At 39.8% G+C, this 24778-nt stretch overlaps 2 protein-coding genes across 4 annotated transcripts in view; both read right to left on the bottom strand.

The window, feature by feature from the left end:
• cyb5r3 (cytochrome b5 reductase 3) overlaps positions 1-6518 on the bottom strand; it is an 8231-nt gene extending 1713 nt beyond the window's left edge. Inside the window, exons 1-8 of the mRNA XM_005740866.1 lie at positions 6144-6518; positions 5717-5842; positions 5528-5600; positions 3413-3519; positions 3190-3319; positions 3030-3113; positions 1831-1916; positions 1598-1697 (exon numbers count right to left, since the gene is read on the bottom strand). Of these exons, the coding sequence (XP_005740923.1) occupies positions 1598-1697; positions 1831-1916; positions 3030-3113; positions 3190-3319; positions 3413-3519; positions 5528-5600; positions 5717-5842; positions 6144-6164 (727 nt within the window). The 5' untranslated portion in view covers positions 6165-6518. The remainder of the gene's footprint in view (positions 1-1597; positions 1698-1830; positions 1917-3029; positions 3114-3189; positions 3320-3412; positions 3520-5527; positions 5601-5716; positions 5843-6143) is intronic.
• A 2749-nt stretch (positions 6519-9267) lies between these two features.
• syt1a (synaptotagmin Ia) overlaps positions 9268-24778 on the bottom strand; it is a 207134-nt gene continuing 191623 nt past the window's right edge. For all 3 annotated transcript variants that reach the window (XM_005740862.2, XM_005740864.2, XM_005740863.2), the window contains 2 exons: positions 17366-17499; positions 9268-13411 (listed from right to left, as the gene is read on the bottom strand). In XM_005740862.2, the coding sequence (XP_005740919.1) occupies positions 13205-13411; positions 17366-17499 (341 nt within the window). In that variant the 3' untranslated portion in view covers positions 9268-13204. The remainder of the gene's footprint in view (positions 13412-17365; positions 17500-24778) is intronic.

The raw sequence follows: 24778 nt of genomic DNA, 5'->3' as shown, positions 1-24778 counted from the left end.
TTACGCTGGCCTCCAGTAACACCATGAGGAGTTTAAGTCATTTTTGATCAGGTTAGGTCCTTCAGCATGCACATTAAACATATATAAGGGACTGCCTTAATTCATATGTGCAATATTACTACAATTAAAAACATCGTCTCAGAGTAATTAAGGAAAAAAAAAAAAGGCTGGACTATTGTAATTCATTATTATCAGGGTTTTTTTTTTAAAGATGAAAAGCTGGATGCAGTGAGTACTAGCTGGGAGTAGAAGGACAGCTCCCTGTTTAATATAAGATTTAAAATCCTTCTCCTCACATACAAGGTCCTGAAGCCTGATAGAACCTTATTAATCCTAACAGAGCTGCTCTCAGACTGCAGGCTTACAGTTTCTAAAACTCTTAAAGTTTCTAAAAGTTCACACACTACTTTTAAGATTAGTCTTAAAACTTCGATCAAGCTTATAGTTACAGCTGGATCAGGTGACCCGTAACCTTCCCTTAGTTACGCTGCTGTAGCCTTAGGCTGCTGGGGAGTTTCCCATGATTCTCTCTCTCTCTCTCTCTCTGCATGTATTTTGAACCATTATCAAAAAATGAACCTATATTTTACCAGGATATTAAAAATGTAATCTTTTTGGTGCAAAATCAGCAAAAATTATCCACGATTTTAAAAACCTGCCTGTAAGCCTGAGATTTTCCTTAACCCAGAAAATTCAATTAATAACATCACTGATTATAAAACGAATCAATATTTGTATAATCATGTTTCAATCTATAGATTAGTGGTTAACACATTCACAGGTAGCATGCTTGCTTGCTTGTTTTCAGTTCTGATGTTTGACTCTGCTGAACAAAACTACTAGCTTGATCATTTCTCACATTAAAACCACGTACTGGACATTTTTTTGTTGTTGTTAACTAAAAATGATTCTTATCCAGCAATGATATACAATTTCCTGGTGACAACAAATAGGTGATCCTTCACTGCGACCAAAGAACATTGAACAATTTCTCATGCATAACCACAAATGAACCAGCAAACCTCTCGGCCTCGTTGTGGCCACTCACCCATTGAAATTTGCCCTCAGTGATGCTGGTGACCTTTTTCCGTATTTAGCCTGCGGTGATAACTGTGTATGAACTGTGATCGATTGAGTTTTTATATCAGAAGTTAAAAGCTAGACCGCAAAAATTCAAAGAACACAGAAAAATTCAACCTGTTTTTGCACATTAATGTAGAAGTTTTGAAATGTAGGATGCATACAAAGTACATAAAAAGTTTAAAATTTGACTTTAGCCTGCTGCGTCACATTTTGAGAACGTGCAAGAGTACTAATACTTCATAGATGCTCTCACATTACAAGACATAATAGTCATTTTCATATGCAATTAACTTTCTAAGATTACATTCTTTCTTACACCTGTCAGGTAAACAGTCTGTCTTCAACCTGCCAATACAAATACAAACATCCATGTAATATCATGGACTGTGCTAGTGGGCGATTACTGCAGCTAATAAACCGGGGTAATGAGAAGATGTGTACAAAAACTGGAAATAGTTCCTGTCTGAAATAGTTAAAGTTCACATGTGAAGGTGGTTACTGTTGGAGGACTCACTTTCAGGTGCTCTGTCGACGGTGAACCACAGCTTGAACCGGTCCGGGTGGCTGACCTGAATATCTTCCAGCTCCGGTCGCAGAAGGATGTCTTTCTCAGTCTGAACACGGGAAGAGACGATATTTTTAAACTACTACGTGAACACAAATTTACACTCCAGTCCAGGTCAAATGTTATCACGTAGTAAATATCCTCCTGACTGCAAACATTAGATTGTGGTTCATAAAACTCACCTGGTTGGCAAACAGCAGGTGACACACCGTTTTGTCATCAGGATCTTTCATTATTGCTGTGACGAGCTGCAGCATGGGAGTGATGCCTGTAATAACACCCAGCACAGGCTCAGGTTACATTAACAGAGCTCCTTTAAATACAGGGCTGTATGTGTGCTTTGGTCACAGTCGGACCTCCAAGTTCGATTAAATGAAATGTTTCTAAAAGCATAACTTTAGTTAGAATTTATACAAATTTACCAAACCTAAACCTCTCCAACGCAATTCAATTCAGGCGTTTTTATCAACTTAAAGAACAAAAGATACTTAAAAGGCACTTCATACTTTAAAGTAAAGACCCTACAGTGTGTAACGCCTGTGTGGATGATGAGCAAACAGCCCAAATAAACTCTGGAACAAATAGAGCACAGAGGAAGGGGAAAAAATGTCATCGTATTTAGAAAAGGTTGCAAAAATGGCTTTTATAACCTTTAATGCTACATTACATGTCAGCATCTCCCAGGTCAGTGTTTGCACATTAGTCTAACATGTGTCTGGTTGGAGACTAGCAGAAGACAAATCTATTCTGGGTTGCATAAAAAAAAAAAATAGGCGGAAAAATAAAACAATAACTAAATATGTGGAACTGTCTGAAGTGGCAGTAAGGGAGCAGACCAAAGAACGCTAAATTAATATCTTAGAGATTTCTGTGGCACCAAATTCAATCCATACAAACGCCGTTTTTTCAGCCGAGCACTGTTGGCACTGAGGTGAGCAGTGAGCCAGACCACTTTACCCAACATCGGGTTATGACTTCACTGATGCAGTGGAAACTTTGGCTCAAACACTTATCAGATCTGACATTCATACTCCCCCAATTACCTTAACAGTTATTATTTCATTACTGTGGCTCCAATGCAGCTGCCTCGCTCTCTCTGTGGTGGTCAATGCTCTGACCACTCTATAGTATCTGGTTGCATGAGTAACACCTACTCAACTTATAATATCTACAGAAACTGTCCACATGTCCAAATAACACTTTGTTGAATGATTTGTGTTGGAGTTTTGTCAAAATTTAGACATCAAGACTCCAGCTTCAACTAATGATAAACACCTTTATTACTAATAAGCAGCATCAGCCCTAAAAACAAACAAACACCACCTGAGTCAAACAAATGAAAAAAACCACCCTCGGTCCTGACACTGAACAGCTCCCTCACCTGTGCCTCCAGCGATCATGCCCAAATGCTTGGCAGTCTTCATCTCAGCTGGGGACTTTTTATCAGGCTGAATGGCAAAAACACCTGCAGATGCAAAGTGAGAGTATTAAACCAAGCTGATAAAGCTGATTCACCTACTGTGTTCAGTTATGCTGCTCACCTTTGCCCTTGTAAACGAGTAAGCCGCTGGGTCCTCTGAAGTCAATTGTGTCGTTGATCCTGAGGCTCTCCAAGTACTGACTCATCTTCCCGCCCTCTGGGAATTTTGGATTAATGTCTTTAAAGTAAATCTGAAACAAATGGAGGAATTCATGTGAAACAATCAACACCTTCATATATAAAAACTAAAATGCACATGAAAACAACCTTCCTTAAATCTTTACCTTCACCACCAGGTCCACAAAACCTTTGTCGTCATCGCTGGACACTGGTGTGTACGGACGGACGACAAGCTTCCCGTCTATCTTTGCCGAGAGATAGATGTGCTGCCCTGAAGACGAAAACAAACACGTACTTACCATCAACGTCACCCATTTCATTCTATGTGACTCAAACAATGATAATTCACCATTACAGCAAGTATTTCCTGCTTTAAAGGCTCTGTAACTGTGAGAGGGGATATCTTTAATAGACCTCAGGATTGTGACGTCACCAATGCAATGCATTATGGTAAATGGCCTGTATTTGTATAGCGCTTTACTAGTCCCTAAGGACCCCAAAGCACTTTACACACACTCAATAATAATAATAATGGATTGCATTTATATAGCGCTTTTCGGGGCTGTACAATTCCACTATTCATTCACTCTCACATTCACACACTGGTGGAGGCAGCTACAGTTGTAGCCACAGACTGACAGACAGAAGCGAGGCTGCCATCTGGCCATCACCAGTAGGCAGTAGGTGAAGTGTCTTGCCCAAGGACACAACTACCGAGACTGTCCAAGCCGGGGCTCGAACCGGCAACCTTCTGGTTACGAGACGAACTGCCAACTCTTTGAGCTAAGTTATCAGTCATTCACCCATTCACACACACTTGCAAGCCACATTTTAGCCACAGCTGCCCTGGGGCGCACTGACAGAGGCGAGGCTGCCGGACAAAGGCCCTCTGACCACCAGTAGGCAACGGGTGAAGTATCTTGCTCAAGGACACAATGACCGAGACTGTCGGAGCCAGGGCTCAAACCGGCAACCTTCTGATTACAAGACGAACTGCCAACTCCTGAGCCACGATCGCCCCATTATGGGACTGAGGTTCATGCAACTCCAAGTTGATGATGAAATATATGGAAGCAGCAACAGCGTAACACCTCAGACACACAGTAGTCACCGTGGATACCTCTGACCGACATCGATGCAGAACAAAGGCACTACAAGCTCCTGCACCTGCTGCAGCACTATAACATGAAGTGCTGTAATATAACATTGAGCAGTAATAAAAGACATGAAACTGCTTCACATCTGAACGACTTATTTTTAACATTCTCATCACAGTTTAGTCCAGCTACAAAACAAAGCATGCAGGGTTGTTATTACAGCGCAATTATAAATGTCAAATAAAAAGGTATGCTTTATAAATGTGTTCAACACAACGTTGAAAAAGAGAAAATATTACAGAAAAGTATTAAATGTGAACTCAAATCAATTGTATAGAGTGTCTTTAACCTCCTAAGACCTGAACTCTTCCATGGCATGCATTCCTAGTTTCGCTTTGATATTTGGGAATATTGGGACCCGATGAATGTAAAAACAAAGAATCACCGGATTTTTAAAACGTTTTTTTTACCCTATTTTTGTTTCTAAGAAAATTGAGAGCCACGTATAAAGACATTCGTTTTAAATTTTGATACAACAGAGGCAGTATAATGTCCTCGTAAGTGGAAATCAGGCCCTTGTAGAGGAAAATTTAGTATTTTGGTCTAGACAACCCAAAATGTGATGTCCACATAATTGGATGCCAGATTAAGGAGGTTAAGGGTAAGTGATGCATGTGTCACAGAGCCATGGCTCAGCAGCTGAGAGAGCATGGCCGAGTCTAACAAGTCTGAATGTGAGCTTGAAGCCATGCACAATTCTTAAGTTGTCTGAGGTTTAGGCGCTCACCACAAACAGCTTTTTTAACAAAACACTAGGCAACTTGAGAAACTGTACCTCCTAAAAATAAAGTGACAGTTTGTGCTCACATATCAGCCCCTCCTAATAACACTGCTTTGCCTTTTCGTTTACATTCAGTTTGTATCACAGGTGGTTTAGGTGTCTTCCTCCTTATCACCTGCTGGCATCTAACTTCGTTTCGGTTTGGCATGAACTACGCAGAATGCATTGCCATTCCCTATCTCCAAATAGGCACTACATCAGCTGTTTAAACCGTCTGTTTACAAGGGGTGGCCAATCAGAAGAAAACTAGCTTAAACAGAGAAGGAAAGGAGCTAGAACAGATTTTGAGATATGCAGTCAAACCTCCGGCAGTGATGATATATGCGTGAGTGCGCACTTACCAATAGGGAGACCAAGGACGTGTTCAGGGGATGGCAGTGCAAAGCGGAACTTTCTTGTGTCATGGCTGACAATCTTTAAAAAAAAACAAAACAAGAAACAGACAGAGCAGTGAGCGTGAACGCATCTGCTGCGTTTGCAGACAAGTTTCATTCTGCAAGCACTCAAGTGTGCAGCGTTTGAGCGGTTACCTCTTTATCTATCAGGCGCAGTGCATACTTAATGTTGGGGTCCTCTAAGGTGATGGCAGGTCTCTTCTTTTGGAAGAGCAGCCTGAAGATGAGGTTGATGATACTGTCAAAGCCACCTCGGATCAACTGCGATAAAAGGTCAAAAGTGGGAGAATGACTCAGACCACCAACTCCTAGCATTAGCTACCAGCTGTCTGAGTACCCTGCGGGGCGTTGCCTGGATTAAGTCGGGTTTTTGTTTTTTTGTTTAACACAGACAGCAACAGGGAGAAGTGAGTCATGAAGATTCCTGTGGGCAGGCCCGAAACAGCGCTCAGGATAACTTAGCTGGGGAAAAACTGAATGTTAGCGAATATTAGCCGAGCTAATGCATGCAAATTAGCTGGCGTAAAAGCACCCTGATAATTTTCCATTGATGTATACTCACGCCGATGATGTAAGAGAGCATTTTCAGGCCGGGAGGACAAATGCAAAATACTTTGTCAGTATAGCGCGCACACCCCAAACGAGTTCAAGGCAACTAATTGTGACGGAGGTCCAAGCTGTCAAGTAAGGCTGTCGAGTCAGCCAGGAAGGATAAATACATCCGGTTTTAGTTTTCAAAAACAAAATTCCGTTTATATGAAAATTAAACTCAGTAGGCTAATTATAAAATGAATGGTGGATATAAATATTTTGGTGCACTTCTATGTGTATTTGAAGCTGTTTTATGTCAATTTCGTCGAGATTTGGACTGAATAAACGTACAGTAAGCATGTAAACACGCAGCTTCCGGTAATACAACGGGCTAACGTTCACTAACTTATCAAAGCCGAACCTCAAACGTCACTTCCACGTAAAAGACATGTATTTTCACAATAAAACGCTGAAACGATAATAATGATAAAGCATTAAACTGCGCACAATTTTTCTAAGCAAAAGGAGAAGCTAGAAGAGAACAAAACAAAACACAAAACAAGATAATAGCATCCGAAGGAGACTAATCAGAATTTAAAAGTGTGGCTTTTGGTCATACGGCAGCAAAATGAGTTTAACTAAATTGATTAGTTAAACACAGAAACACAAATGACGACTTTATTATTATCCTAGTTTATGTATGCAAAATGGATATTAACCCAAACTTAGTGATACTGGTTAAACATAACTAAATTTAAAAAAAAAAAAACCCGAAAGCAGAATACAAAACTTTCGTAACTCTGCTATGTAGATCTCATTTCCTCTTTTTCTGTTGCTCACGTTTCATGTAATACAGTTATATCGGGTGCTTATCTGTATTGTGCATCTGTTTATTTCCTTCTGTAGCCGTCACACTTGACTTAATCTTATAGTGAGCTGCTGCTTTGAGGTCAAACATGCATCCTACAAACACTAATCTTTCCATGTGTTGCCCCACTTCAGGCACACAAAAATCAGCCAATATTAGGATGGATTAAGAAATTTCTATATGATGCAGTAAAATTGCAGATATGATGATGATTGATGATGATTTTAACTAACTGATTTTAAGTAGAGCCATGAACATGAATAATGTTACGCTTAAGCATTATTTACAAGCATAACAAGCTTTACAGTGCAGTGAAAAAGGAATTTTCTATTACCCCCCCCCTTTTTTTTTTGCATATTTGTAATTCTTATATGTTTGAAATCATTAACCAATTTTTTTATGTTAGAGAAAGATACCCAGAGGGAATACAAAATGTAATTTTTGATTTCATTTATTGAGGGAAACAAAGCTTCTAAACCTACCTGGCCCTGTGTGAAAAAGTAATTGCCCCTCTTGTTGAATCATGAAGAGACTGTGATTATCCACAGCTTTTGGAAAACTGAATTTAATTTTACTAGCCACACTCAGGCCTGATTACTGCCAGACCTGTTGAATCAACAAATATTTTAAATAAAACCTGTGTGAAAAAGTGAAACAGACTACATGACACCAAAACACATCCTGTCACAATCTAAAAACAGTTGAGAAACAAAGACATTTCTATGGTTTTGGGACTCCAGTGAACCACGGTGAGAGCTGTTATAGACAAAAAGCAAAACTCAGAACAGTGGTGAACCTTCCCCAAATTACTCCAAGAGCTCACAAAAGACCCCAGAACAACATTACAGAACTGCAGGTCTCACTTGTCTCAGTTAAGGTCGGAGTCCATGATTCAACAATAAAACAGAAAAAAATGGCATCCATGGGAGAGTTCCAAGACAAAAACCACTGCTGATCAAAAGGTACATAAAGGCTCATCTCATAGTTGCCACAAAAAAAAAAACATCTTGATGATCTGGGAGACTTTTGGAAAAATATTCTGTGGACTGATGAGAAAACGGAACTTTTTGAAAGGTCTGAGTCCTGTTACATCTGCTCTAAAACTAACACAGAAGAACATCACAGCAACAGTCAGATATGGCGGTGGTAGTGTGATGGTCTGGGGCTGCTTCGATGCTGTAATTGATGAAACCATTATTTTGATCTCTACCAGAAAATCCTGAAGGAGAATTTCCGACCATCAGTTTGTGTCCTCAAGTTGAAACACACTTTGGTTATGCAGCAGGACAACAATTTGAAAAACACCAGCAAGTCGACCTCTGAATGTCTCAGAGGCTGGAAAACCATTCGTGATTGAATTAAAACAATTCTGCAGAGAAGAGTGGACCAAAATTCCTCCTCAGTGATCTGAAAGACTCATTGCCAGTTATCACAAACACTTGATTGCAGTTCTTTCTGCCAAGGATGGTGCAACTAGTTTTTAGGGTTAGGGAGCAATTGCTTTTCCACACAGGGAGGAAAATTAAAGGTAATAATATATTTAATCGAATAATACAACCCCAACACTAGTGAGTGTTTGGGCTTGACTATTTCACTCAGTGTGACACGGTTTCAATAAAAAGCTGCAATAATCTGCCAGATGATGCAGTATAAGCACATATTTCAGTGATTTAAAAGGCAGGTTAAAAGAATTCAATTTAAAATGACAGCACCGTGCTACAGTAAAAATTTCATGGGACATGTTTTACTCTCAACATCCAAATGAGCTTTATTTTACAGCAGCAGCAGTAGCCTGACATCTATAAATCTCCGCTCCCCAGCATTCATTACCATCCGAGCATCACATCAATGTGACATCATATTTTAGTGGAGGACAAACTCTTGTCCCCATTATGTGGCTCTGCTGCACATAAGTAAATATTCACTAATAGAAATTGATCTGTACCCGAGGCAAAATGAAAGAAAGAAAGAAAGAAAGAAAGAAAGAAAGAAAGAAAGAAAGAATCTTTTCTTATTAGTTTTTTTACATCTGTGCTGGTACACAGTGGGGTTCCCCTGCGTGTCCTTCAGATGGCAGTAGTGACCTTTTTAACAGGCTGCTGTGTCTGATTCAAAGTGCCATCATTAAAATAGGAATTTGTCATGCACGTCAAGCATGCAGACGCCTTTCTTTCTGAAGTGAACAGTTTCTTGCATGAGCAGTGAGTCACACTCGTGGCAATCAATACCAACGGTGTCGTGACAGTTTTGCATCCCGAACGAAAACACGACATGAAAGGCTTCTGTATCAACAGGAAATAAAACATTTTTATTGATCATTTGTGTATATGAAGTTATATAACAACAGTCAGAAAACTCCACAGAGTGAATCACTACACAAAGTGAAACAAAACTGGAAAACACCTCATCAAAAAATGAAGGTATACACAGCAAATATAACCGTCAGCAGGCTCGCCGTCACTGCGAGCGATATGGCAGGAAAAAACACCCCGAACAGTTCTACAAGATTACAGAGAAAATTTCCACACACAAAATACTCAAGCAGGCAGTTGATATACACAAAGGCAACTAGGATCTTTCTACAGCATCAGATTCTAATACTTTACACAGCTTTGTTTTTGAAAGGTCAGTGTGGCTTTTTGTCGGTGTCACTGGAGAGATTCTTCAGTTCCTTGTCACACAGAAGAGAGCTTGAATTTAGGGTGTGGGGGGTGATTACGCGTGCGCACTTTTTTTTGGTGGGGAATCGCAGTAACAGGAGCATTGCGCTGCAGCGCAGGTAATGGCTTTTGCTTTGTAGTTTCCTCCACACGCCTCACAATCCGATGGGTTTTGCAATGCTGCCCATTTACTGAATTCCCTGATACGTTCGTGCACTTGTGATATTTTCATATAATTCGGTTTGATTTACTCTCAGCTTTGATTGGATAATTCCTTTAGTGCAACCTCTCTGCATTAGCATTCATGTCAAATTGCTTGGGCCATTTTTGCAAAGAGTGCACCTTTTACTTAAATATATTTTTCTGTTATTTAAATCTGAAGCTGTACTGGAATTCATGGATCTATATATGGAAAACATGTCAAATAAAAGTTCCCCCAGCTGAAGAGGGATTGGGAATACAGCTGTATTAAAGTATGCTCAGTGATATTGGAATGCTATCACAGGGGAGGTTGTTTGATTGTTTTTACCCCATAGGATTATGAAATGAATCCATAATAGCTGAAAAAATATTAAAAATATGTTCTTTTAAACAACAAAAAGTGCAAGGTACATCTAATTAATTAAAGTAATCGACACCAACACGGTCCTCACTGTACATTCAGAGTTTTCATCTCAAATAGAAAAGGGGTTTTGAATCAACAGGGGAGATAAATAAATAAATAAAAATACATAAATAAAATAACTAATGAAAATGGATTAACGATGATGAGATATAGCATCTGGATAAAAGAGCGATATTTTGCAGCTGAATAATCATTCAGGTCACTTTATATTTATTCTAGATATACATTTTCTTTGACACGATTATGTAAATATATACATGGCATTTTTAAAGGGGGTATCTAAATGCAGAATCTTGTTTGGTATTTAACGAAGACTCCCTGAAACTTCTGATGCTGGAACTGTGTGCAAGAAGAGAAAATGAACCTGCGGAAAAGGGAGGGAACCCTAAACAGAGGTCAGCAGGTGTCAAGCTCCAAACTATAAGCTGAATCTAAGTGTGCTGTGTCCTAACCATTTCACTGGAAAGGAGAAAACATGTCTCTGGACTGGATTCATCCTCGAAGGGTTATAATCTCTTCTCTCGGGCAACGCCACCCACGTTAACACTATGGGATGAACATACAAGTATTGCACAGTGCTCAACAAAATGCTGTGTGAAGCAACCCGCTCGCGCTCGGATAAAAGCCTCCTCTTTTTTTTTTTCTTTTTTTTTGGCTGCGTGCAGTCACGCTCTCTCTCTCTCTCTCTCGTCCTCTCTTTGCGTGTAGAAGGAAAAAATGGCATTAAACGCTACGACATCACTACAGAACAGACTGGATTCGCTACCTACTGATAAGTCTACATCTCTAAGCACACACGGCAGTCACAGTGATACACAAAGCAGTCCTCAGAAGACTCCTATGGAATGACAAGTAGCTTTTTCATAATAGTGCTATCAACTACACAATAACATTGAAAACATTTAGAAAGTCCTCCTGAAGCTGTGTATCGAGTATATGCAAGAGGTTCCTCCAAGATAAGAGACTTCATGGTTTTCATGGATTACAACTTACTCCTTTCCTAATTGGACCCGTAGTAAAGGACATAATGAACTAATAGCCTACGCAGACCATTAACTTTTACGGTTATTTCGTGCTCCCCTGGTGTAGTCCTGTGCCAACAAGAAAACAAAACTGATGTAATTGCTGTTGGCTGAAATGTGATTTGTCATCATTGCTTTCTTTCTTTTTTTCCTGTTTTTTTTTTCTTGTTGTTGTTTTTTGGATTTAATTAATCCAATCAAGCAGGAGGCTCTCTGGCTCCGCCCCCTGCCCCTCCCCTCCTGTAGGTGTCCTGAAATAAAGCCGGCCAACAATCATCCAAAAATGGTTTCTAAAGAAGTCAACAAGCTAGTTCATCCAGTGCAAAATAGCAGCCACATAAAAGTTAAAATTGGCAGTAAAACATGGCTAGCTCTATTGTCACTGTGAGAAGGCAACGCAAAGCAAAGACTGCGATTCAGGGCACCACTGCAGCCAAAGACATTGTTCCCAATAAACCAAAGCTACAACCACTAGCAAGTGGGAGTGTGCATGAAGAGAGGGTCTCTACAGAAAGTCACCTCCCCGTAAATGGCAGTGTTTAGACTAAACTCGCTTCACCTCTGTCAATGTCACATTGACACAAAGTTTAAACATTACTCTTGATTTCTTTTTTTTTGTTCTCTCCTCTGATTGAAGGCAAGGGGATCCTATCAGAAGAGTCTCCCCTGGTGTCAGTAGATCCCCCCTCCCTCCCGTCCCAGCGTTTAGTAAAGATTGTAAAAAAAAACATGCACTTTACTAAAAATAGTCAAGACGCTGAATTAATCTAAAAAATAGTCCTCTTAAAACCAGAGCCCAGAGTGCAACCCCCACCCACCCCCCCTTTTTTCTTTTTAAACTCCCTCACAAATGCCGGACCCCAGCCTAAACGCGATACACCTCCAGCAACGACAAGGCTGTTTAAAGTAAGCAGTTAACAAAATATTGTTAAACGAGTTTAAGGACACAATGGCTACAGCTTGGTGCTTTTTCCACATGGGGGTTGTTTCTAAAGGGGTGTTTCTTGGAGGCAATCACTTCCATTGTTGGAAAAGAAAACTAACCTTTAACTTGAGGACCTATTTCAGATGGAACTGCCAAACAAGGAAAAAATGAAATGCTAAGTGGTAACAAGTGTGCCTCAAGCTAAAACATGTAGGTCCTCGGATTGAGAAATAGGTACAAAAAGTCATAAGAAATCATGTGCTTGTATAATTTCCAGCAGCATAATTTATCCTACAGAACCATAGTAGTTAATGGCCTTGTATTTTGGAGTTTTGTGTGGATATATTCATCCGTTTGTCTTTTCTGTAATGATCCTTTGCTGAACTTAAAGTCCTTTACAATGTGAATATATTTCCACTAGCGTCTTGCAGGTTGGAATTCTTTTTTTTCTGGAATGCAATAAGGTAATAAGGTAGAATTTTTAAATCCTGGGATATATAATATTGGCTTTCCTCTATATCTGCATTTACATAATTTAAAATAGAACATCTTATTAAAAACATCAAGATATACACAGATTAGGAAACGGGTAACAACATACAAACACATAAACTAGAAATCATTTATGTCTGCATACTTATATATACAACTGTGGTACAATAAATTCTTTCAGTCATGCGCTATCTATACAGATCATATTGCTTAAAAGAAGGGGGCATTTGGTCTGGGCGATTAAGGGCTTGGAGATGGAAATCAAAAACTGCTGAATCAAAGCGAGAACCTGATAGAAAAAAGCAGAGAACAGATGTTGCAGGACACTTCAACAATTAGGACTGTGTGTGAACTTAGGAGTGATGAATCTGGGAGAGGTCGACGGGTGGGGGAGGGGGTAAAGTGGGACAGGGAGTTACATGGATGGACCCATATATCACTGAGGTATTTACACATACTGGCTAAAGAGTACTACAAGGCAGGTACTGAAAGAGCCCTGCCTATTTCTTGACGGAGAGCTGAGCATCCACCTCCTCCTCAGGCTTCAGCACGTGCCACTGGGCGATGGGTCTCCTGGGGTTGGCCAGCATGTCGGACCAGTGGCGCAGCTCCGTCCCCGAGCTGTTGAGGCCCACAAAGACCTTGCCGATGGCATCGTTCTTGCCGATCTTGTCATAGTCCAGAACAGTTATAACAACTTGCACTTTCTGTAGAGGGGGAAAGAGAGGAGGAAAGAAGGAGACAAAAAAAGAGTGTAAACTCCATCTACAAATGTTTGCTTCAGTTAATGTCTTTTTTTAAAGTCTGTTTTTGTTAGCCAAAATTAACATTCATTAGATCTATACCTTGTTAAACAAGCTAATGAGTCATTATCACTGACCAGCAACCCTCCAGTTTTACCTTCTCATCATTCTGTCTTCTATGCATGATTTCTATCCTGGACTCAGTTGCTATTAGGGATGGGTAACAAAAAACAGTTCTTGTTGAGAACCGGTTCCCACTGTTTCAATTCCTTGGAATTGTTTGCCATTTTTGCGGAGTGTCATTTACCTGGCAGGAAACACGGCGGCTCAAACGCTCAAAAGTTTGATTAGACTTTACGAGAACGGATGACAACAGGGCAACTTGCAATACTTGCAAAGTAGATATTTCATTTAAGGGAGGAAACACTACGAATATGCAAAAGCATTTGCTCACAAAACACACGATGACCTTAAATGAATGTCGTGTTTTTAATTTCGCTCTGGACTCGTGAATCTCAACCCAGCAGCAGCGGTAACGTTTGCACGTCCTCTCCCGTTAATGCGGCAGGTAAATAATCAACTAACAGTGCATATGATGTTAGCGCGATCTGCCTTATTACAAAACCTGCCATTACTGTGCATTTAGGTGATCATGATGAGAGAGACAGACAGAGTCTGGCTCAGATGCCGGCAGTTCTCGTTGCAGTCTACCGGTAGCGTCTCCTTTCAGGCCAGGATAGACGAATGTCACCGAGCAGTGACTCAGTTTGTGGTAAAAGGCTTGCACCCATTTGCCACAGCAGATGCCCCCGATTTCACTTTGGTAAGTGAATGTGTTTAATTGTAGGCAGGGACATTACTGGATATTCTTGTGTAATTGCTACAGAATAATTTATGTTATACTTTGTTATTGCTACAGAAGAATATTTATTTTATAATTTTACATTTACAATTTTTTCCCCCGGGGACCCTGTGACACCCCATTGAAGAGCCATAGGCTGGATCTCTTAAGATCTCACTGTTGGGTTTGTAAGGCCATGTTACTCCTAAATTTCTATCTTGCTCAAAGAGAAGATATAAAACGAAGTTCTAAGCTAATCGACCTGTGTGTTCTCCTTTTAAAAAGAATCTATAAGAGAATTGATAAAGAATCGAATCGTTAAACAGAATCGAAAATGGAATCGGAATCGTGAAAATCTTATCAATACCCATCCCTAGTTGTTATGTCTAAGTCTAATTTAGTGATTAAGTGATTAATAAAAGAGGATAACAACAGGTCATTAAAAAGAAGGTGGGGCTTTAGTAGCTGTCGTGGAGTGCTGCTGCCATTTTTCATATACAGTCTATGGTTTTGTTGTAGAATTGAAAGGCCCGAGTCTTGTTAGGCAAACACGATTTAAAGGTCAGTTTTTAATTCTGTGCTTTTTATTTGTTTCAAAAATTGATTCACATTCATTTTCTAATAACTTTTAGCTCTAGTCCTAGCTTCAAAAACACCCAATACAATCTGAAGAAAGACAATTACATGTCATATAATGTGTTATGATCAGAGACAAAGGTTTTGATGCTTCTTTACTGACATGATCATCTCTGTGAGGTTTTCTCTTGTGATTTGTGTTTTTGAGCAGTACTTTACATATTGGACTTCTGATACAGTAGGTGTTTCTTGTTCTTTGTGGTAGGGTGGATATGTAATGCACGTATTAGAGTATTAAGCGCCAACAGTTCCTCATTATTTCTCTAAATGGTATAGTGCAGGGAATGAGGTGCTCCTTGAGACATTAGTGTTGATTAACAGTAACAAACACTCCCGATCAAGCTTGGCTTATATTCAGCGCCAAGCACAGCAAAATGTGTGATTACTCAGAGGTCTGAGACTCAGCTTCACTGTGTGTTTATTCAAAGGGACGCTGCAAAGAGGAGTGACCCGGGCGTCAATCTCTGGCAGAGAATATGAATTAGTGCACAAAGCGTCCTGATTAAGTTTCGATCCACTGGCAGACTGAGATGGAACTACCGCCACCTGCATGAGCTCTGAGTCGCTGTTCTAAAAGAGCATGCCTAATACGCCATGTAATGAAATACTGAATAAGGCTCCCAGATGGCCAGTTGGGGTTAGTGGGTTTTTAAAGGGACACTTCAGCTTTAAATTGGTCATTCAAACACGGCTTTCTTTAAAGGAAAATTAGCAGACCTTCGTGTTATTCATCACTGACCAGCAAGTACTGTTTTTTCTTGCTGTGACTGATTTGCCAATAATAATCATATTAGTGACACCATTTAAACAACAGCTCAGCAGTTTTCGAAACAAGCTTAATAGCTTTCATGGAATGAAATATGAAGATTGAATACAAGAAAAAAAATAATGTCATGAACATTTATAACATGTATTTGTCTTTTAATTCACTTTACCATCTCCAGCTGTTCAGAGGCCAGAATTTGAAATATATTTTTATACGTTTTTTTTTTTTTCAGTTTAACACAAGCACATAAGTGACTGTTTTTTCCTCTATTTGTTCATATGCTCAAGTCAAATATAGAAAGGTTAAAAAAAACTGCACTTAATTTGCAAACAAGCTAGAGTTTGATGTCAAATGGGCTCACGGACTATAAGGAGAGCATGTGTACATCTCAAATGGTGTCTGCACAGCTAATTGCGTGTGGGCTAAGGACGCTGCGAAATAACACGAGTCAATAACTAACCTTCTGTTTTTGTTACAAGATAGTCCAATTAAAGCACTGCTTGTAATTCCCACGCAATCTCTGAGACAATTAAAATCTTTCGATTATTTACTTAGAAAGTCCCTGGGTCAGGTTGGTGTCAAAGCCAACGCTTTGCCTCTGCAGACTTCTATATGTCTGTGTAATTTAAGAATTGTGCTTGAGAACTTGATTAGCAAATTAAACTGTACTGGTGGAAACAGAACGTGTCTAATTAAGAGTCTTCCCAGTTCTGAGTGTCTTCATTTCAAATCAGATGCAATACAGCCAGAGGCCTAAAGAGCTGTCAGTGATGACAGGCTTCTTTAAACAGATCATTAGTTTAGCATTTAGCTCTTAGGTAGCTGGACTTTAACTGTTTTTCTACGATCGAATTAAGTCTTTTAAGTGTGTTTAATTCTCGTATTGCTTTTACTGCTCAATAAATCTAATCAATGACAATTTTTGTATTTGACCAATTATTTAATAATCAACCTGGTTCTTGTTGATGAGATGAGAAATGTAAATTTAGCCAACATACTGGCATGAGCAGCACTAAATAAGGCCATGTTTGGATGGGGTTGATTGGGATCAGCGGTGTTTAAATTAAATCTGAGGCACGCTGTACCAAACCTGTGATTTTTGAAATGTGGCAGCCTTAATCAATTTGAATTAATTACTGTATTGCCTGAAGAGATAATCTTGTTTGTTGCTATCCCTTTCTGGCACAGGTTATGTATCCTTTATCCTTTTTTCCCCCATAATGTCCTGGAAAAGCATCTGTGCTTCCTTTTCTTCTCGAATCACAGCTACAGCATCTATTTTTCTATTGCTCTAATTATTGCAGCATACTTGGTTAAATGTAAATAATGATGCTGATGAATGCTAATCATTGTGATATATGCTACAAACAGCACCAAGATCCATGCTACGGGCAAGAACAAAGTGCAGACAATCACATCCGTAGAGCAATTGGCTTGTCAAATTGCAAAACCCAGCTGATTTTAAGTGAAGCGCCTCTCATTATTCTGTTATGATGAAAAGCCTCTAAACTGATCATTTGGTAAATGAGCTCCCACTTAACAATGGCTTATATGCAACCAAATGTTTGCTGCTGGTTTTTATAGTTCAGTTTTACCCAATGATATAGCACTCTGCCCCGTAGAAAACATGATTTCAGAGTTTTACGAATGTTTTGCAAACAGATGAAAAATGTACCTGGATTTGTTCAAATGGGACTTCAAAGCTAAAGGACTCGTTATAGTAAGGGTTGAGGGTGTTCTTCTTGATTGTCGTCTTCTTCTTCTTCAGCCTCTTACCATTTTGCATCAGGTGGATTTTCACATATGGGTCTAAAAAAAGGAAAAAGTTATGTTACAAATTGTTCTCAAGATTAGAATCCAGTCATGATCGCTTCAGTCAAAGAACATTGTTATTTCTTCTGCAGCAATTTATATTTGGCAATGCGACTCAGTTCTGGGACTTCCCCATCCTTCCATGTGCACAAAAAGTCCAAGTTTTAGAGAACAACATAGAAGGGAGAAGGCAACAATGCCAACCGACTTGACATTGATTAAATCTGAAACAGAAGTGGGTTGCAAAGCAGCTTGCAGTGGCTACATGGATTCTTGCTTGATAGCCACCTGTTCGCTCCATGGGCCACATTCACAAATGCATTGTACCAGCAGAAACTGGGTTTTAGCGTAAAAAGAAAAGTGCTCTCAGTGGCAAGACTACATTGAGAGATGGGAACTCAGGTGGTGGGAACTAAATCACGTACACAAACTGATTTACTGATTTTCGAAATGCACATTTTAAAGCCAATTTCATCAAAATGTCCTATGTTTTGTGCTTAAATTGTGAAATAAACTAATTGCTTCGGTCTTTATAAAGCAGCACAGCTTTTGAGTTTGGGTCCAGTGAGCTGGACTGGATTTCGCAAACTTAGAGAACTCTTACATAATGTTTAGCCCATTCTATCTTCTTGTTACATCTGATTTTATTCATGATTTCCAGGTCCAAATGCTCCTTCAGTTCACAAGAATGAACACATGTTGAGGCACCACTGACAGTGAAAAGGAATCCAATTTATCTCAGCTTCAATAAAACAATCAGTGTAGCTATTCTCCCAGCTGTTAACAACCTCAGCAAACTTTAGCAAAGTTGGAGATCATCAAAGGTTTGATTGTTTATATCTAACTATGCATGCTGTTCTGACTTATTTATAGAAAAAAAACACATACAGCATTGTATAACTTTGGAATCATAAACAGGAAACTAAAAAATAAACAATAACATTTGGAGCACTGATAAAGTTGAGCTAGTTGGCCCATAATGATCTGCTATCTTGTAGCTAGCTAATGAGCTATGGTAAATCTAATGTAGACATGTTGGCATAGGGAAAATTCTTAATAAATGGTCTTATTGGCAGCTAACAATTTTTTTATTGTAGACTTAATGTCCACACTGAATCTTCGTCAGACCGAGAGTGATTCTTTTGTAAAGCTTTAATCTTTGTGACATCCAGGACACCATGAGCCCATAGGCTGTTTGCGTACACTGTAGCCAGAGGCCTTAAAAACAACAAAAAAGTTAAAAGACAGCAAAATGCCCTGCAGAGCTCAGGGTGATCATTGTTTGTGTGCTTGTTATTATGAGACATCCCTTTAAAATAAATCTAGTCATTTGATCCATTCAGAATACAAAAATACTGATATAGTTCACCATCAGAGTCCAGTGTGTTTATATCACTCAGTTAACCTTCCCCTTTCAAGAGCCCCATTGTCATCTGTCCAAATGCCACCTCAAGTGGCACCCAAATGGTCTGCTTTGCTCGTCCTCATCTGGCAATCAGGTGGAGTGTGTGTCTGAAAATATCGAACCACCCACCGCTTCCATTTATGATGTGATGCCACTCGTCCTAATTTGTTTATGTTCTCCACATAGCTATTAAGACCAAACTGGAAAAGAGGAGAGTTTGTATCTTTCTTTGGGCATATGCTGCAACTGACACGATGGCAGGAAGCCTTTTGAATAGTCAGATAAGTATCAGAGTTTTTTGGTTTAACTGACTGATTAAAAGGACAGAATGAGGCTCCTGAATTCAACATTTAAGAGCTTCATGAGCCCAAACTACGAGCAGCCAAAGACTGCAATCACCTCCATTGTAATTTTTAGCAGACCTCCCTCTCCCCAGCCACCTCCTCCAGATTGTCCGGGGGAACACCAAGGCGTTCCCAGGCCAGCCGAGAGATATAATCTCTCTAGCGTGTCCTGGGTCTGCCCCGGGGCCTCCTCCCGGTGGGACATGCCCGGAACACCTCACCCAGGAGGCGCCCAGGGGGCATCTGACACCACCTCAACTGGCTCCTTTCGATGTGGAGGAGCAGCGGCTTTACTCGGAGCAACTCCGAGAATGGCATTTCCGCCGCTTGTATCTGCGATCTCGTTCTTTCGGTCACTACCCAAAGCTCGTGACCATAGGTTAGGGTAGGGATGTAGATCGACCGGTAAATTGAGAGCTTCGCTTTTACACTCAGCTCTCTCTTCACCACAACAGAGCGGTACAGCGTCCGCATCGCTGTGGCCGCTGCACCAATCCCTCTGGCGATCTCCTGCTCCCTTCTCCTAGTCACTCGCGAACAAAACCCTGAGATACTTAAACTCCTCCACTTGGGGCAGGAACTCGTCCCTGACCTGGAGTGGGCACTCCACCCTTTTCCGGCTGAAGACCATGGCCTCAGATTTGGAGGTGCTGATCCTCATTCCCACCGCTCCACGAATAGGTTTTAAGAAAGCCTTAAAACAAGCTCATGACACCAATAAAAAGTTGCTGGCATCTTCTGTAATGGGAAATTTGACACCCAGTTGTTTCCAAGGAACCTGTGAGGTGATTTTTTGTTGTTGTTATTAAGAAGGCAGACTTAGCGCTATGGGAATAAAAAAAAAAGCTGGTATAAACTTTTTCAAAAGCAATCGCTGCAAGCAAACATTTGGGTTTATTCTTTTTTGAAGGAATAAACCCTGAAAGTACTCCGACTTTCATCTCCAAAGCCTCTTTTTTTTCTTTTTCTTTTACAGCCTTTTGAAACTGATACGTTTTGCTGAGGGGTGTCTACTAAACGCTGGCGAAGAAACTCACTGAAATCTTCTGCTTTTCTTCATGACCTTTGTAAATGCTCTCAGTCTCATGTTTCAAATCTTATTGAATACAACTTGAAGTTAAATGTACATTTTATTGTTCTTCGGACTGGGTCTACTTTGTAAACTGACCCGTTTGATATCCTCTAAGAGCGCAGCTGTGTCAATCAGTTGCTCATTGGAGGCTGTACAACACAAACATCAATGAGTAGTGGGTGATGTCCAGAAAAGCATCTAATTACATCTGTAGTTCTTATCATTAAATTGATGTGTTGCTTACACACACTGTGAGACAATTTTTCTGTTGGGTATCCTGAAAACAACCTGCTAGGAGCACTTTGGCAATGCAGCATTAATTAACATGGAAATGTCAGGTAAACCTTTCACAGTTTGTGTTAATCACAAATTCACTCCTGAAGTTACACGATTATGCCACTAAACTCACCTAAATTAATATCTTGAGCTGTATCGCCTAGAATGCCAAGTTGCTGTTAGTGCAGCAGATGGGGGAGGGGTCACATGAGATACTGAAATCAAAGATTTTTATATTTCTTCCTTTATAGAGATAGTTTTTATCATTTTCCTTAAGAAATCAATAACTATTCCTTTATTTTCATTTGTCTTTTAACTGAATGGACTTCATGCTTTAGGATTTTAGTGAAATTCTCATGATGTTTTAAACATTTATGCAAAACCTCAACAAATCTCAAACTTTTTCTTGCAGCTACAGATGAATTACAGTGAAAAGGTTCGATTTGTGTGTTAATAAACTTACTGCTACTGTTCGTGGCGTGAAAAATGTAGAGCAGATTGTTGAAAATTGTGGTTACACATGGGAAGGCGGCTTAATGACGTTAAATGTTCTCCGATCTCGGCGCACGAGGAGGGAAAAAAAAAAGACCACTTAGAGTCATTTATCACTTAAGACAACAGGCTCCTTGAAAAACACATGAAAAACAAATAAGCACGATAATCTCCGAGATGCAAATGAGGCAGGCTTTTGCCTGAGGATAACAACATCATCCTCCAGCTACTGAACCCTAGAGCTGTGCATTGGCATGAATAAGTAGTTAGAGCCTGAACTGGAGCCTATAATTAGTTGTTGAAACACCACTTGATCTGATAATCTGGATTCATCTCTGGGTCCCATATGCACAAAGTCTTTATAATGCTTTAGGATTTCTCATGAGCGAGCAGCTCTGAAAAAAGCAAAATTAAAAGAAAAAAAAAAGTTCAAACTTCATGATTTTTCACAGTAGCACAAACTGAACAAGCTTAGCTCTCTTAATCTTTTATCCAATTTAGGGGAATGAGGATCTGACTGTCCATGGCAGCTGACATGAATATAGAGAGAAAACAGCGCAAACAGAGTGAGAGGGAGAAAAGCAGCAGAATAAATAGATGGCAGAGACATGAGTGAAATGGTAACAGGCTTCTAATGGAGTGGGTGTCCATTATTACTCCCCTGCTGAGAAGAGCTGGAGTGCCGGGATGAGAAAAACAGCGAGGGAGGGCTGTGTGCAGGAAATAAATACTGCTTCCAACGTATCTCATAAAGAGGATACACAGCCTCCGTATATCTCAAACAGCAGTATATGTCCCTTTGAATATTCTTATGAATGAAATCAGAGCTTCACTAACAGAACTAACACAACAAAGCTTCAAGTTGCTACAAGTAACTTGGAAGGAATGGCCATTTTGATCCCTTTAGATTTTCTGTGGAAGTTCCTTTTTCTCCCTTTTCTTCCCCCAACTCAGCTTCAGTACACAGACTCCTCTGTTATTAAGTTCACAGGTCCAAAGAAGGTCAAAGATAAAAGCTTAGTAATGGCATAGCCAGTGTAGAATGAATATAAGTGAGATGTCAGATTCCAGAGTTCAAAATCCATCTCTAGCTGACTTTTCGATCTTTACAGCTCACTCATAATAACCTTCTAAAATGGGTCTTATATATATGGACTTGATTGCTATATACACTGTGCTCACCTACCCGAGCCAAAAGCCACTTTCTTCCAAAGCTGATCATCGTTCTTATATTGCAGGAAACAGAAAGTCTTGGTAGAATAAGTGTTATAAGCACAAACAAAAACCTATTGTTTTTGTCAGGGAAAGATTGACGATGCTATTTCATATAATGACAGCTCCATTTGATCACTGTGACATTAACTACTGTTTTATGCCTAGAGTTCTTCTTATGTAGCACAACCTGCTTTATGGCTCATACTATTCTAGTTACATCCATAATTTACAACGTGAACACCATGTTGCATTTGCTAAGACCTGAAACTGACAACTCAGACGACATATTCATTGAGAAAGAGTTCACTAAAGCCATAAACCAAGTGAGAAGTAGAGTCATTTTAAGATAGACTTCTGTGTAACTGGACATCCTTTTGCAACCAGGGGAGTTGCCCCCTGCTGGCCATGAAAAAAAAAGCACTGTGCAGTGCAAATGTCTTGAGCCATCCCTAATTTTTTCATGAATAAAATGGAAAGTGTGTGCAGCATCTGCAAACATGCATGGAAGCACAGAATGTAAGACAAAAACAGAGCTTAGTTTTCATCTCCTAAAAGTCAGTTTTTAGTATGACCACCTTGTAATGTCTGTAAGTACTCTTCAGGCTATAGTTCTCTCGGCTTCTTGAAGGACATTTCAAAGCTATTTTTTGCTGTGTTTTGTCCCAGAGCTTCCACCATGAATTACACAGACTCACTCCACAAGACCTGCTGCCACTGATTTTCAATCCACTATTTGTGCATACCGCAAATGTTCCTTCCTATTTTCTTTTCTCAAGAATAGCTTCTTGACTGGTGTATCGTTCAGATCCTGTGTTAGATGTTGTCTGGATTTCTTAAGAATATGACTTACAGAGACTGGTCATCTGCTGTATGGAGTTTTTGAACCTGTCACTTCTTCTTTTGTCCTCCACTTGTCCAGTTTTCTCAAATGTTTTTAAGGACACTTGGCACATTAGTGCCGAGATATGCCAAGTTCAAAGCTAATGCCTCTAAAGTCATTCCACACAGCAGGGATGAGGTAATCTTAAATAAGACATTTATATCCTGTAACCTCATGTAATATTGCATGTAGCAATTTAATGTAATACTGGTACCAACTGCGGGTTGTAAGCAGTTAAACATGATAATACTTGCAACTTATGATAAAACAGACCAAAACACTCCATGATCCATTTCTCAAACTTCAAGTGAAGACAATGGTTTTTAATTCTTTGTATATTTAATGTTAAATATACAAAGAATATATCCCTAGACTTTCACTATATACGGGAGGGGATTAGCGAACAGTCAATAATACTATCTAATATTGCATACAGCTGTGTATATTAAAATAATGGTACTACAGTGGCTGCGTGTAACTCTTATATTGGTAACTGTGGCTGAAAAGACACCACACCACAGCTGAATGGGATTATGCAAGATAACCCTTTCTCAAAAAAGAAAACACCTGTGGTGCCTCTGCAATCTAGGTGCACTTATCTCTCCAGCCAGCAGATGAGAGTTTGGCATTATTGAGTTTTGGGACGCTCGCTGTACCTTCTATCAAGCCCATTTTACCACCTCCTCCTGGACGGATGTAATCTCTCCCATTTTATGGATGAATGACAGTGCTTGTGATGCAAGAGTGGTTACTCACATGTGTGTACAGCACAGCGGCTCGTCTTTGCTACCCTTAGGGGTTACTCATTGGAGTCCTGGATCTTGGCCACAGTTTTATGAGGCGATGCGCTATCAGCCGTCCGTACATTTCCCACAGGAGGCGAGATGCAGGTTTATGGATAGGCAGGGAGCTCTGAGTCACATCAGCTTTAGAGTTAAGTAGAGCTACTAAAGAGGTCTTATTTTAAAAGTGGTTACTTACACATAGGATTTCAAGCTGTGAATAATTACCATCTGTGACTCATTTTGAATATTCTAGTCATCAAACCTGAAGCTACAGTGCAGAGATATAAAACGCACAATTCGCTCGGATGTTTCCTTTATCTTTGGGTTTGGCTGCTAAGGGTTCTGGCAGAGTTGTGCCAAATGAACACCAATACAAGCAGGGTTAAATATAGCCTGGCTGTCATCTTAGCTTTCCTCCCATCATTTTGGATTTTCCATGGTGGGTGCACCCAGGGGTGACTGTCGGTTTAGTTTTACACACTCAGCTCAGCGGTGAATCACACACGTTTCACGCATACACAAGTGTTTACAGTGAAACTGCTCTCTGGGGCGCAGGCCCACGTAAAACCACCTCCATGAAATCTGATGGAAGTCTTTTTACGATGTTATTTTGTATTCTACTCTCTACGGAGGCTCAAAAGTGCCAAAAAATATATAATAACTGTAATTGAATGCATTAGAATTACAATAAAAAGGTAGGCTTTAATTATAGCATAAAATGTAACAAATGATGAACCTGCTGTTTCATTTGTTGACCTTTGGATTTATTATTTTTATTTATTTACTTCACATTTCATTTTCTATTTA

This window comes from Pundamilia nyererei, unplaced genomic scaffold (assembly GCF_000239375.1).
Source record: "Pundamilia nyererei isolate P.nyererei 1_Seehausen unplaced genomic scaffold, PunNye1.0 scaffold00104, whole genome shotgun sequence".
NCBI lineage: Eukaryota > Metazoa > Chordata > Actinopteri > Cichliformes > Cichlidae > Pundamilia > Pundamilia nyererei.
The sequence above is the reverse complement of the archived record's forward strand: the minus strand, read 5'-3'. Positions and strand labels throughout refer to the sequence as shown.